The sequence below is a fragment of the Helianthus annuus genome, chromosome 11, assembly GCF_002127325.2.
Source record: "Helianthus annuus cultivar XRQ/B chromosome 11, HanXRQr2.0-SUNRISE, whole genome shotgun sequence".
Classification (NCBI taxonomy): domain Eukaryota; kingdom Viridiplantae; phylum Streptophyta; class Magnoliopsida; order Asterales; family Asteraceae; genus Helianthus; species Helianthus annuus.
Window position 1 is genome coordinate 130,095,654 of NC_035443.2, and position 15,684 is coordinate 130,111,337.

Here is a 15,684-nt window from a genome sequence, read left to right on the forward strand (position 1 = left end):
TGATTAAATGTCCTCTTTACATCAAATTCAGAAAGAGAAGGTCTTAGTAACACATACCACTAAAAATGTAAGGGGTCCTCGGAACCATGAGTTTTTATCACACCTCCTCCAATGGTTTTTACACACTTTCACTGCGTCGATTATAAACTGGCACCAATCATGCTCTTTAAAGCTATGATCCATGTCAAACATGTACAACAATGTGTACATTGCTATGCCATTCATCGTGCAGCCCACCATCGTTGATATGAACAACATCACAAAATCCATCTGGAACATCTCTTCGTCCTCGTCTTCGTAATCCGAAATTTTGCCTACCAGGTCTGTGCAGCTAATGATACTCCTACTAAACCTTCCTCTCCACCGGGATATCAACGGATGCTTAGAAGCTTCCTTGTTGTCAATGTTTACCCTAATTCCCCCACATGGTAACCCCAACAGTTTCTGTACCGAATCCTTGTCAACGTTGATCGTTTGTTCGCCTAACCTGATAACCATCTTTTTGGTATCTAGACGATCGACTACAAAATGCCCTAAAGCAGATTTAATTAAATCCACCTTCAGCTTCAGAATCTTACCAAACCCCATCCGTCGAACAATATTCCGTTGCGTCGTTGTCATCTTCTTAATAGCTTCGCACAACTGCTTTGGTGACGTTCGCGTCCTAATCCCGGGCAGCGGATGATATTTTTTCCCCCTTCGACGCTTTACAGATTTCAATTTTTTGCGCTTATCTTCTTTCTTGGAATACCGGGTTTTATACTTAAACAAATCATCCAACACCCGGTTTCCTTTATCACCCTTGTCATCTGTTCAATGTACATGAATCAAATTTTATGTTAACAGATTACACAAAACAACAGATTATTAAATGTAATTTTTTTGACAACACTGAATTACCTCCTTTTCTGTCATCCTTGTTACTCCTCTTTCGTTTTCCTAACCGACCAGATTTTTTGTGCAGAGCTGAACGCGATTCAGCTTCCACTGTTATTAAAAAAATAACAAAACGTAAGGGTTTGCTAAACTAGTACACATACCTTACATATTCAATTATCTCAACGAAAACGTGTACATACCTCTCTTTTCCCCTGCATCAGAAGCTTCTGACCTTTTATTCGTTGTACCACCATCACCAGCACATTTCCCTAAGATAAACCAAAAAATACCCATTGGATTCAAACTACAGATTATATTACACCGTTCCTTTTCTGATAGTCACAACTAAAAACTTAAAACTCATTATACACACGTGTTTTTACCTTTGTTTTGAGTCTCTTCGTTATTGTCACCTAATTAAAAATTCATGAAATTAAAATCAATTTGTAGTTTACTAATCAACTATCTTTTGAATGCCTACCTTCTGATTTCTCCATGAACGGTACCCGAATTGCCTCAACCTTATTTTTTTTCACTCTTTTTGCTCGACTTCCTGTCCGTATCAACGGATGATTGTCCTCTTCATTTGGTAACTTCGTGTTCTGTACAGGTCTATCTTCCGGTTGTTCTCTAGGCTTACCAACTGTTCATGTAATTCACCAAACATTGTAAGTACACATTCCAAACAACAGGTTTTAAAAACTCTAGCTATCTAAAACATGTATCATTTATACACAACCCTATTCTAACTGACTTACCTTCGTTGCTCGTCTCACATTTCTGATTCTTTGTTGTTGAATTACCATCGTCATAACTCTTGTTGAACTCTACATCAACTGATGCGTTGGCACGTTCCCACTCTTTATTCTTATGGCCTGCTACATGTGACCAAAAAAAAACATAATTAAGTGTAACTCTTACATCTTACACACTCAAAGCATGTTAGCTACTCTTACACTCATCTTTACGCCATTTTTCTTTTAGTCGCCGAAAGTACTCAGCTCTCTCTAATATAAACTGCTTTTTTTCTTCTATCCTCTCCGCTGTCAAACAAAAATAACAGTTATTCAACAATATATATCAGTAAACCAGAAATTAAAAACCAAAACAACTTTTAGTGTTGTGTCTCTTTTTACTACTTGTTTCAAAAGGATCATCCGACAACGCATGTGTTGCCTTTTCGTGGTCAATCTTCTGGATGTCACCTTTCTTCATCTTGTCAGCTGATCAAAACAAAAGCCAGTTAGTTGCTGAAGATTGTGTCGTACAAACGTTCACCTTTTTACTACTACCTAACCAAACAAAAAACATATTAAAAGTACAATAACTTTACTTTCTTCATCATCAGAACATATTATTGGGTCTTCTGCTTTGTTTACAAATCTTGATTTCCATTTACCAGCTATACGTTCGCTTTTCCGCCCTACATGTTTATATCAACATCTTTTAAAGCAAGACTTTCTCGTTTAAATATTTTTATTTCATTGGTTACTGATATATGCACTTACTAGTCCTCATATTGATCTTTTTAAATCACCTATAAGAAACCATGGAAAACAATCAAATGACCAAGAATTAGAACCAAAGACGATTAAACAGAGACTATTATCAGAATAAGTATTTAATTCTATGCTAAGGGGTAAAAAACAGGATTCAGATTCTATCCCATTTCCTACGTATATGTATCTATCAGACAGGTTAATACCAAAACACATGGGTATTTACACCCCGTACACATGTGTATTGGTATATCTGATTCAGTATCCAATGCCAACCACATATTCTATGTAATCCTTGAGTTGCAACAACTTGTATACACATGTGTATTTTCCACCCCTTACACATGTGTATTGTTATACCAGATTCAGTATCCAATCCCCAGCCACATTTCCTATGTAATCCTTGAGTTTCAACAACTTGTATACACATGTGTACTACTATCCCATACACATGTGTATAACTAGAATACATAAGTAGACCGTTAACACCAATTAAAACCAACCTCGTTTCAATTGATTTTCTCACAAAACTATGAAACAGAAGTAGACGACTCTACTGTTCTGACCCAAATACATACCAATTTCTACTGTATACTATGTAAAGTGACAAAATACACAACTACTTGTTTGTGAAAAAGACAACAAACCATCCCAATGTGGTAAAAACTAAACAGATTTCGTAATCCCCGATTAGCAAGAAGAACAATAACGTATATACACTTGCTATTCAACATATCTGGATGGTATAGGCTAAAGTTTTAATACCTGCACACCTAATCGGTTACATTTACTCACCAATCTAAGCAAACTAAGCCCTAGCTTATAAATTAAAGGTATTTCGGATCACTAGGGAGGATAACTCATAATCACTCGACACAAATATGTAATCGGCTTAAACATATAACCAAATAACACTTGTACATTAAAAAATCGCTAGAGAAACAGTTCGAGCCGACTGATTACGCAGATCGAACTGAACCCTAGGTTTTGAGTGTGAAGATTAGTGTGTATAAAGACGGAACATTCAAAATCTTTGAACCATTACTACAATATATGTAATCATACCTTGCTTTGATGATGCTTCTTGAGTTTTCCCAGTTGCATAAATCGCCAATAAAGGAGAGAGGTTGAAGACGGTTGTTCGTTCTTTAATGAAAGAGTTTATGAGTTGAAAGGTGGTTTTGATAGGATGAAGCTATACACGATCTATAACTGTGTAGGCTATTATTACGGGATTCAAATTTCTACATTTAATCATTACAAAGTTTCGCGGGAATCAATGTGATTTCAGAGAAGGCATTTTACATTTATGCCCTATACGGTTATGAAGTGGTATATTATATGTTTTTTATTAATTAAAAAACCATTTAAATACTATAATCAAGATCTCATCATCCAACGGTCAGGATCTGTTCATTTTTGTTCATAATTTAAACATGGTTCACTCTTGATCCCTACCCTAATTTAATATATATATATATATAGGCTAATTATAAGGAGAAAACTAGGGGTGTGCAATAACCGAACCGTTAACCGAAACCGAACCGAAAACCGACAAAACCGAACCGAAATTAACCGAAACCGAATTAACCGAAAGTCGGTTAACGGATATTTTTTTTACCATCGGTTAACCGAAATTAACCGAACCGAACCGAATTATTTATTTTCTTTATATATTTCTAGCTTTTATACCTCTATTTCATGTATTTCATATTTTATACTTTTATTTCATGTAATAATACATCTATTTCATTTATTTATGCCTTCATTTCATTTATTTATACCTTCATTTCGTTTATTTATACCTCCATTTAATGTATTTAAACATCTGTTCATGCATTTATACCTCCATTTAATGTATTTAAATATCTGTTCATGCATTTATACCTCCATTTCATTTATTTATATATTCATTTCATGTATTTATACATCTATTTCATGTACTTATACCTTCATTACATGTATTTCTAAGCAAAAAAACTAGCCCTTGTTTGAATTGGTTATTAACCGAAAATTAACCGAACCGAACCGAAAACCGACAAATTAACCGAATTAACCGAACCGATTAACCGATGACTTCGGTTACGGTTACGGATAATGCTAATAACCGAACCGAACCGAACCGTGCACACCCCTAGAGAAAACTCACTCCAGTTAACTAAACCCAAGAAACCTACATGTGTGGCTAGGATTCAGCCACGTCACATGTGCATAAATATGAAGAGAGGGGTATTTACGTCAATTTACACATGGCCAGAAGATGTAACTAGTCTTCCTTTTTAAAGAATGCTGACAACTTTTCTCTCTCCATAGATCAGAACTCATTCATCTCCATGAAAACTACCTCCCTCCTCATTCATCTCTCTCTTCTAACAAAAAAACTCACAACCACTTTGTTCAGATCAAAGAAATTCGGAACAAATCTAAAGAGGTCGATATGGGGGTTTACCAGATCTATCTCGTTTGCCGATATGGGATGGTTTTGCCGGTGCACTTAGGGTTCGTTTGAGGTTCAGATCTAAACTTTGGTGATGAAGAATCAGATCTCAAATAGAGGCTGAAGGTTTTTGTTCGAACCAGGCAAAGATCCAGTGAAATTACACACTTTTTTTACTTTTTTACGTTTGCCGAAATGTGCTTGTTTATTGTTATTAATTGTAGATTTCTGCTATTTGTGACCAGGGTTTTCTTGTTCATATTTTTGTTTTGCGGTTGATTTATGAAGTGTTTTGTGTTCAGTCCATAGGGTTTTTTCCGCAGATGTAAATTGGGGATGTATGTTGTGTTGTTGTACGTTTGCTAGTTTTGTTTTGGAAGAGATTTTAGCTACCGAGTTTACATGCACACCAGGTGTTTGTTTTAATGCCTCAACGAAAGATGCCCCCTTTTGTTAGCAGATCTCAAGTTGTTAATTTGTTTAGAACATCAGATGATGGCCTTTGGTATTTTGTTCTACATATCTAAATCATAGATTGAAATTGAACACTTGGTAAAATGATTGAACAGATCAAAGTAACACCCTTGGTTTCACAATGTTTTGTTATCTGCTTTTAGAATAGGTTGGTTTGAGATTACGTTCAGATATATTTTTGAATCCTATATTATTACTTTTAGTGTTATTGACTTTTTAAAGTTGTTTTGTTTATTTTTCAGTTTACAGATTGGGAGGAATGGGAATTGAGAAAATATTAAAGGGCCGAATCAAGTCAAGCCACAGGTAGAGGTTGACTTCAAATTGGCAACCAAAGAGCATGAAGACTCAATTTCAGAAGAGGCTCAGATTACAGAGGTTGGTTCTTCATTTTCATGTATTCAAGCTTAAATAAATTTGATGTGTTGTTTGAGAGTAGGGTTGTTGAAGATCCTCATAATATAGTTCCACATAATCTTTCACCTGTTTTTGCATTTAATGAAGATGAAGATGCATTGTTTGAGAGTAGGGTTGTTGAAGATCCTGAACCTAAATATTCTTCCACATAATCTTTCACCTGTTTTTGCATTTAATGAAGATGAAGATGCATTGTTTGAGAGTAGGGTTCTTGAAGATCCTGAACCTAAATATTGTTCGACATAATCTTTCACCTGTTTTTGCATTTAATGAAGATGAAGATGCATTGTTTGAGAGTAGGGTTGTTAAAGATCCTGAACCTATTTCTTCAGAGTTTCCAGGTGAGTGTTTTTTTTTCTGTTTTATTAAATGTACAGCTTTAAATGCATACGAGTACTTTTGTAAATTAAGGATTTCTTGTTTAGTTTTTCATTGGATTGTTCTTGAGTCATTTTCTTTGTTTTTTATTTTTTATGCGTATCATCAGTTCTGAATCAAAATGGCACAAATGATGATGAAGATGGTGTTCAGAATTTTACTTTTACACAGTTCCATACAACATCAGATTCAGATCTGGTTCAAGTGGTGGAGGTGACGGTGGTTCCTCCTACCGGAAAACCACTTAGTAGCTACTTGGCGGTGGTGGTCCATGGTTAGTTACTTGAATTCTCGTTTCCATTTTTCAGGTCTCGATTTATTTTTGGAGATGGTGTTTTTTTTCCTAGTTTTTTTCCTTTCTTAAATCGGCCTTAGATCTAGTGTTTTTAACAGTTAAATTTGTTGATTTTTGTAGAGTGACGTGAAGCATGGTGTGGTTCATATGACGGTTCGATGTTTCAGATTACGAGGTCGATGTTGAACAACTGGTTAAGATCTGAAGCATTTAGTTCTTGTATTCTGGATATTTTGTTTTTTATTACTGATGTTTTCATTTTTTTTGTGTAAAATTTGTTTTCAGATCTGAACAAATGGAAACAATTTAATTTAAGTTCTTATGTATTGGATTCTTGTTAATGAAGTTATATTTTTTATATACATGTACATTTTTTTATGTAACAATTCTCATAACAATTTTTTGCATCTTAGTTACGAAACTCCAAGATCTAGGCATTTTTATGTAACACTATGTAACCGTGTGTTAGAAATGTAACAATCGAAGAAAAAATGCATGTTACATTTTTTTGTGTTACATAAATAATGCCAGGGGCCATAATGCCATATACATTTTTTTGTGTTACATAAATAATGTCTGTTACATTTTTTGTGTTACAAAAATAATGTTGGTGTAGTGATGTAAGTGATTATGAAGATGCGGATCAAGATTCTTGCAAACATTGAATAAAAATGACTATATTGCTTGTAATTATTTACATATAGTTCAAGTTTTTATTATGTATATAAAATAAATGCAATAGGTTTTAAATTTTGAATTAAGTGTTATATTTCTAGATGATTTGAATTTTGTAAGTTACCGACGACTCAATTGTGAAAGATGAATTTTGAAAACAACTATGAGAGAGAAAGAGATTGTTTTTCAGTTCTAGGGAAAGATGAATTTGGACTTTCTACCTTTTTTGATATTATCTTACATTGGGAAATGACAATTTCAAATGAGTCATATAATGATGTAGATTTACTTTATAGGTTATAGGTAGTTTGACTTTATTTTGGCTCTATATATTTTTTGTTTGTTCAAGTACCCAAAGCCACATATAATATTCATTATACATTCAAGATATTTGTAAGTTTCAAATTTTATTCTGATAACTTTTTTTGTATTAATTAGTTTGTGGAAAACATATTAGATATTAGATGTAATTTATTGTTATTCTTTTTTTAATACATATGATATTTGTAACATGTATTATAATATAACAAGCATTTAAGGCATTTTTTTTTAACAAATATGATAGTGTAACGTATATGATAATGGAACATGAAGTGTTACATTATATAACTATGCAATATCAAGATATTTTTTGTGCCATTGTAAGCTACTTTTTTTTTACTTACTAGGATTTCTTAATAACATTATAACAATTTTATAGTATAATACATGTTCATTAAGTTAACAAAAAATAAAAAATTTACCAAAAAAAACACAAGTACATAATATAAAACCCACATGTTACAGGAGTAATCATCATCTATAGGATCATCTTCAGGATCATCGATAGTCTTTGGATCAACTGCCGGGGACGAACGTGTTTTTATTTTAGCCCACTTATGCGTCGTTTTTGCATGTTTGCCACTTCGGGTTTTCACCCGTTCATGTTTTACTTTTTTTTGTTTTTTTACACCAATTGCATCCTGTATTGGCAGAGCTGTATCTGCAGTCATCTCTGAGTCACCATCTGCTGAAACTAAGATAACAACTTTCGGTTACGATTTTCATATTTTATAAAGAAGGAAACTAGTAGTGGGGTGTGTGTACGTACTTATTCGTTTCCTTTTGACATTTTTCTTTTGGTTTGCTATCCGCATGCGATTGCTGAGCTGTAAATATACATTTTTGTAAACAATTAGCATTAAAGTACCGAAGCCAAGTATCGAAACATATATTTATTTAGATTCCCAAAGATCACGTCTAGTACAGTTTTGTACCTCCTCTCGTACGTGTTGCCGGCCCGTCCTGATCGTCGTCACCTTACAAATGTTTTACAAAGTCATGTACACAAATATTAGATTCAAGAAAGATGTAACCAAAAGTTCCATACATTAAAAAATGTACTTGTTTTCCATGGGGGTGTCCAAGTCACTGTCTGGTGAAACTGAGGCACCATGTTTGTTTTATTATTTATATAAAACATAACTATAAGGGCCCTAACTATAAGACAATCAAAAGAATAAAAAATGCTTTTACGTACTTTATAAGCTTTCTTCTGTGTACCTTCTCGTCACAATGCGCTTCCTTAACTACATTTGTACAAGTTTTATATAAATCACGAACTACTAAGAATGAACAGTAGATAACAAATACAGGACCATAATCACCAGTAGATCACTATGGCCCAGATCAATTTATAGCAAGCAGAGGTTTTTTTTACTCAGAATGCACATTCTTCCCACATTTTTATGCTTCTATTTTTTATTATCCCTAAACTTTTCATTTGTTTTACCATTTCTCATTGTGTATAGATAAACAAGTTTACACTATTAGTGTAATTTTTTTTCTCAATCAAAATTAACCCACAAATCAGACCCCCACCCCCACCCCAATTGATCATGTGTTCATCCCAAAAACCCCTAATGCTACCATGTCATTAACAAAAAGCCAGATGTATGAAGAAACCGAGCACTTTGAAAACTGTTTAAAAGTTTATAGTCTTTCTTTTCACACATCCCAAATCTGTATCTCTAAAAGAAAATTCATAACTAGCTAAATTATCAACTTTCTTTTTAACAAGTGAGATTATTTAAAACAAACAAAAAAACCCTAACGGTACCTTTCATTAAGAAAACCCAAATGGGTATAAAGCAATCGAGCATTTTGAAAAGTCTTAAAAAACCTATAATCTCTATTATAAAACTCCCTAATTCTGAATAGCTAAAATAAAGTTGATGATTTTAGTCAACAAAGAAGCGACGCACCTGAAACCCTCTCGTTTTTAGCCTGATTATTTTCTGGCGGTGACCGTTGAATTTCTCCGGTGATTGTTGAATAGCTGCGGCGATCGTTGATATTCTACGGCGATTTTGAAGATCTTTAAGCGATTTTGGCCGGTGATTGAGGGTATAGTTGAATATCTCCGGTGATTTGGTTATAGATGAGAAGGTTTGATGAAGATTTTCGGAAGAGAGAGAATGTGTTTTGATGTTTTGAAGTTTTGAAATGATGAAGAATGAAGTACTGGATCATGCAGACTATTGTCTTCTCTTGTAAGTAAGAGATAAAAAGTGTTCCCCATATTACCCTTAAGTACAATGAGTGTATTAAAAAATACAGAAAAAGAGGAACTAAAGAAACTCATGGCTCAAAGTTAATCTCAGCCATTCATTTAGTTTGATCAATGGTGATTAATGGGTTTTCAGGGTTTAGTCAACTGGAGTGGGTTTTCAATTTATCCTTGCCCTATATATATATATATATATATATATATATATATATGTGTGTGTGTATGTATATATATATATATATGTATATATATAGGGGAAGATTCATTTGAGAAGAAATTTAATGTAAGAAGAAAAAGAAGAAAGAGCATATTAGTAAAATACTATTTCATTTATAACTCATATCATTAATTTTTCTCTCTTTAATTAATTAGTCAACTAATCATTAATTATTCTACATATAATATACAAAACCTACACATATCAAAATTTTCCTACATATACCCTACACATTATAGAATTTTATCCTACACAACCAAAATTTATCCTACACACCTCGAAATATATCCTACATAACTCGTAACTAGTTTAAGAACCCGCGAGGTTCGCGGGTGGACTAAAACACAAATGAATAAGTTTAATTTATTGAACTAATCGTTTGAATTAAATAACCGTTCAAGTAATAATAAATTAGTAAACTACAATGAGACAAATAATTTAATATCTTATAATTGGATAACCTCTTCATACTAACACCACTTTAACGTCCTTTCTACCACGAGTTTTTCTTAACATGTCGCCTTCCTAACGTGACTGCTACGTCACTCTTAATGTCTCCTATTTATACCCTCCCACACTTAATGTTTTATACCCGTGACTTTCACAGGTTATGGGTTGTGTTAAAAAAAAACTATATCTATAAAAGTTCTTTTTATATGATTTATAACCTGATATCTCTTCATGCTAAGATCCATGTTTGACAAATCTTACCAAGAAGAAGAAAAAAACAGAAATTGAATTACTTAGGGCATTTACTTCAATATGGCAATAAATAATAGAAATTTTACTTCAATATGGCAATAAATAATAGAAATTGCAATACTATTAATTCTCCACAAAATACCTATTTCATTTCAGATGGACACGGATACGAATGAATATGGATCAGACCTTTTGATTCGGATCATCCAACTTGTATTAACGGATTATGAGTTCTAACTGTCAAAAGGTGGAAATTGAAGTTATTTAAATTAAATTTTCCAAAATAATTTCATAAATGTAATGTAATGTCATACTAAAAACTAAGCAATGTAATGTCATACTAAAAAAAAATGTAATGTCATACTAAAAACTTCACTGAACAGTTCGTTTGCATATTTATAGACAAGATTAGAAGCCATCTCCTCATTAAAGTAGGAACAGAGATTGCACATGTCCTTGTATGCATCATGGTAAGTTCAAATCACTTAAAGAGTACTAATCAAATATGCAATTTAATCCCCATTTATTTTAGTACTCGTTCCTCCCAGCCCTTTAAAATGTATAACAAAATTCTGGTTCAGAGGTAATAGTTGGATGTACACACCTTACCATATATGAATTGATGCACGGTCACAAATAATACAGCACAAGGATATTACATTAACATAAGCTTAATTATAAACTATAATAGTTTGACCAACTCCTAAAAAACCCCGCTACACACTTCCAGTTGATTACTTATGTTCATTCTTTACAAACAATAACAATAGAATCGAAGTCAGAGTAATTCGAATCCGCCTAGAAAGTTAGCATATAAACAACAAAAACCAAACAATCACATAGCACCACCAAGCGTTTTTTCCATACAACAAACTTTGAGATATGACTTAGCATGGACTACCTACCAATAGATTATGCAGGTCACATGTGCCTGATGAAAATCTGAATTATGTGGATGTGGCACTGGCAATAGCAGCATGCTTTCTCTATCATTTGATCTTAGCAGAAGCTTCACACCGCAATAACTTACTGTCACACCCCGATTTCCACGTGTCTCACCGGTGGGCCCGGTGGGGGATTACCGTGACGATGTTGGCAACAATATAGTCAAACCACACAATTATATAATGCACAGCGGAAGCATAAGATAAATATATAAATTTCAACCTCTGATTGTAATATCAAAATGTATTACAGGGTTGAATATATCCACAGCGGATCGTAAACAAAGGTAAAGTATTGTTCCATTAGATACTGCAATCAAGCTTGCGAGGCTTATCCCGACGCTAGGGAGCTAATACCAGCCAATTACGTTTAGGTACCTGCACTTAATCTTTTTGGGGAAAATACGTCAGTTTACACTGGTAAATACATTCAACTGACACATTTGAAAATGTTTATAAAAATTGATTTGAATGCACAAGGCACAAACTCTTTTTAACTTGGGAAAATTCATAATGATCTTGTGAACGTTTTACATGTTCTTTTATGCGTTCAGTAGCCCGGGTCGTGCCGGGTTAAAGATTTATAGACACACCACGTTTGCGTAAAACCGTAGTACAGAAACCAACGGCTACGTCTTTTAGTTTTAATGTCGACACTTTATACCGGGTGTACGCCTACACCGGGATGTCGATGGTCGTGGCCATTTCGTAAAATGATGCCGAGGATATCCGGGACAACGGTCATTAAACCCCCCAAAGGCTTATAAGCAACAAAACTGTTTAAATGAGCCAATCATATTTAATCAATTAACCACCTAAGCGATGGAAGTATATAATGCTCAATCAAGCGGTATTAATATACCGTAACCCAAGCCCGTATAGGGGAAATAAGTCAAAAGTATTTACCTTTGCAAGTATAAATCCTTAATTTAGATCAAGTCACCGATAGCTTTTACTGGGGCTCTTAATCTGGAACGAAGGTTTTAATTAACCTCTTAGAATCCTAACGGGTCGTTATAATGGCCGTAGCCTAGACCGGTTGGTTCCGATATATAGATATGGTTAATTCGCACGAAAAGGCGAAAACCGAGAATGGAGTATGATTTGGCCCCAACAAGTTCAGAGACTTGTTTTATATGGGTTTATAGTTCATACTCTGGATTTTGGGGTTCAAATAGTATACTTTGACCCATATCGGCTATTGCACGAAAACTAGTTCCGTGGGCCGTACCGTGTGCGCAAATAGGCGAAACGGTTAACCACAAGAGTCGTACGCTTATTTCCTAAGTCAATATGCCTTAAAAGTATTTTGGTATCAGTAGGATACCTTCCGTAATGCCCGTAACGAGTTTAAGTTTATATTATGCCCCGAAGGGGCTTTTCGGTCATTTTAAAGACTTTAAAAAGGGATTTTCGAGTTCTACAGGAAATCTGAGTTTCCCGAACAGCTTATAAAGCTTAAAATACTTTATTTATTATTTAAAACCAGTAGCAACTGGAATCGGGTCAAAAGACCTTGTAGAACTCCCGTTTTGGCCAGAAAGGGCATATTCGGTATTTACCGAACCGTAGCCATAACCGCAGGTTATGAGCAAGGTGAAAATTATTAAAAATCTTTAAAATTCCCAAAATATTATTTTACCACAGTGGGTAAAAGTTTTGGTGACGAAAACTTGGGTTAGATGGGCGTTATGCTAATTGCGCCGTTAATTGTAAAACTTTCTTAAAAGTGCGCCTTTTAGCATAACTCTCATTCTAGACCTCGGATTGACGTGAAACTTTAGGGACATGCTTATAATTTAACAAGCAAGGTTTTGGTCCATTCACGTGTCCGAAATACTTGTTTTTATTTTAAAAGGCCGTTACGGTCAACTTTTAGGCGAATGACGGAAATGCGCTAAAGACTCGGATAACTCATGAACCGACCACAGAGGCTTATACCAACATGTGACCTGGTCCTAAGAGAGTCCTAAGGTATATTTATACCTCACTAAAACGGGTCAGAACTGAAGTCAAAGCAAAAGTCAAACTTTTGCGACTTTCGGCTCCGAACCGGTTCTATATAGTAAATGATCGATTCAAACGAGCGCAAACAGGTTTATATACTTATTATCATGTTTTATGATTGTCAAAACAGGTTCCATAACATATACATTACAGATTATGCATAAATCGCTAAAATAGCTTTCTGTTGACTTTTTAACCGCACGTTTGACTCGATAATTGACATAGTTAGAGTGGTGATCAGGGGGAACCATTTTAGAGGTTTAATACCCACATAAATACCAACTCATAACCATTTTTGATTCGTCATAAGACTGAATCGTTTGCAAGATATTGCAATGACAACCGTTAGTTACGACGGTTGCGTTTATAGGCTATAACTATGGAAATGTGACACCACAAAGGGTGAGATCACTTACAGAGGTTGTGTTCTTGACTATAGAGCAGAAGAAAAGCTAGAGAGCTCCTTAGAATGATCAGATAGTGTGTTTTGAGTGTGATGAAGGTTATGAGCACTAAGGTGCTATTTATAGCCAAGAACAAGCTCCAAGATCATTACAACTCATGCTAGGGATGAATGTGGATCAGTGGCATGTGTCCTAGAGATGTATGGGTCGTGTAGGGGCACCCATGCTGCCATAATTGATCAAATGATCGTTCAAAGGTGCCAAAAGCCAAGTAGTTACAAGGTTTCTGCATCTGGGCACTTTACGCGGCCCGCATGGGAGTTCCATGCCATTTTAACGCGGGTCGCCTAAAGTTCAAAAATCAGACGCGAAATAGAGGAGGCTCGCGGCCCGCCTCAACTTATGTTGAAACCTTACGCGGGTCGCCTAAGGTCATATTTTCTGAATTTTTAAATCTTTTTGTAATTATTACAGAATCTGGCCATTAATAACGAAATCTTTCGTAATGATTCGCCTGACCTTTCGGTTTTGAAGGGGTAACTTTGCGGTTTGGCCCTCGGTTATTTACCGATAGGGGCCTCGTGTTAATTACCCGCATTATTAAGTCCCCGGTTTATTTATTATTTATATTGGAAAGCCTTAACTTTCACTGTTGACGCTTTTAACCCTTCTTCTACGAATTCGATCGTATCTTTCTCGTTTCATATCGAAACTTCGCGAAATTTATATATATTATTTTAGTGAGGGTATAATACCGTTACAAAGTCTTTGGGACGTTAAAGGGTCACTCAGAGGTATTATTAAACATGTTGACACAGTTAACCCCTGTAGTTTGTAATCTCCCACTTTCTTCCGCGTTTTATATTTGTACGATCTATAATTTATTCGATTGAAGGTTTAAGCATTATTTAGGGATACTATACAGTATATTTACCCTTGTTGACATTTATAACCCTCGAATTTATATACTTTCAAGGTTTGTCAAAATTAGTCCTTTATTTATTATAGATGCCACGTGTAAACAAATGACACGTGTTAACACATCATTGGACACAAAAATTCGAGGTGTTACATCCTCACCCCCTTAAAATAAATCTCGACCCGAGATTTACTCAAATAAATAGGGGTATTTTTCTTTCATTGTAGCTTCGACTTCCCACGTATATTCAGGACCTCTACGAGCATCCCATTTGACTTTTACAATCGGTACGTGCTTTCTGCGAAGCTTCTTCACCTGTCGATCTTCAATCGACAAGGGTTTTTCTATGAACTTTAAGCTCTCATCTATATGCACATCTGTGTGTGGAATCACCAACGATTCGTCGGCGAAGCACTTTTTGAGATTGCAGATGTGGAACACATTGTGAATTCCATTGAGCTCTTCAGGCAAGTTCAGTTTATAGGCAACTGATCCGACTCGTTCAATGACCTCAAAAGGTCCTATGTATCTCGGACTCAGCTTGCCTTTCTTGCCGAAACGCATTACCCCCTTCCAGGGTGATACCTTAAGTAATACCTTTTCACCCACTTCGAAGTGAAAATCCTTACGCTTTGGATCAGCGTAGCTTTTCTGCCTATCGCGGGCAGCCTTGAGACGTTCCCGAATTTGGACAATCTTGTCCGTTGTCTGGAAAACAATCTCTGGTCCCGATAATTGGACCTCTCCTACTTCCGCCCAACAAACAGGCGATCTACACTTCCTACCATATAATGCCTCAAAAGGCGCAGCCTTTATGCTGGTGTGGTAGCTATTATTGTAGGAGAATTCGATCAGGGGTAGGTTTTTATCCCAGTTACCACCTAGATCG

General features: G+C 35.1%; 1 protein-coding gene across 1 annotated transcript; it reads left to right on the forward strand.

The window, feature by feature from the left end:
* The first annotated feature begins 5,541 nt into the window (after positions 1 to 5,541).
* LOC110917721 lies at positions 5,542 to 6,736 on the forward strand. The gene is made up of 4 exons (XM_022162181.1): positions 5,542 to 5,667; positions 5,794 to 6,047; positions 6,194 to 6,358; positions 6,500 to 6,736. Exons 2-4 carry the CDS (start codon positions 5,882 to 5,884, stop codon positions 6,502 to 6,504), a joined length of 336 nt encoding a protein of 111 aa, XP_022017873.1. The 5' UTR covers positions 5,542 to 5,667; positions 5,794 to 5,881; the 3' UTR covers positions 6,505 to 6,736.
* The last annotated feature ends 8,948 nt before the right edge of the window (positions 6,737 to 15,684 follow it).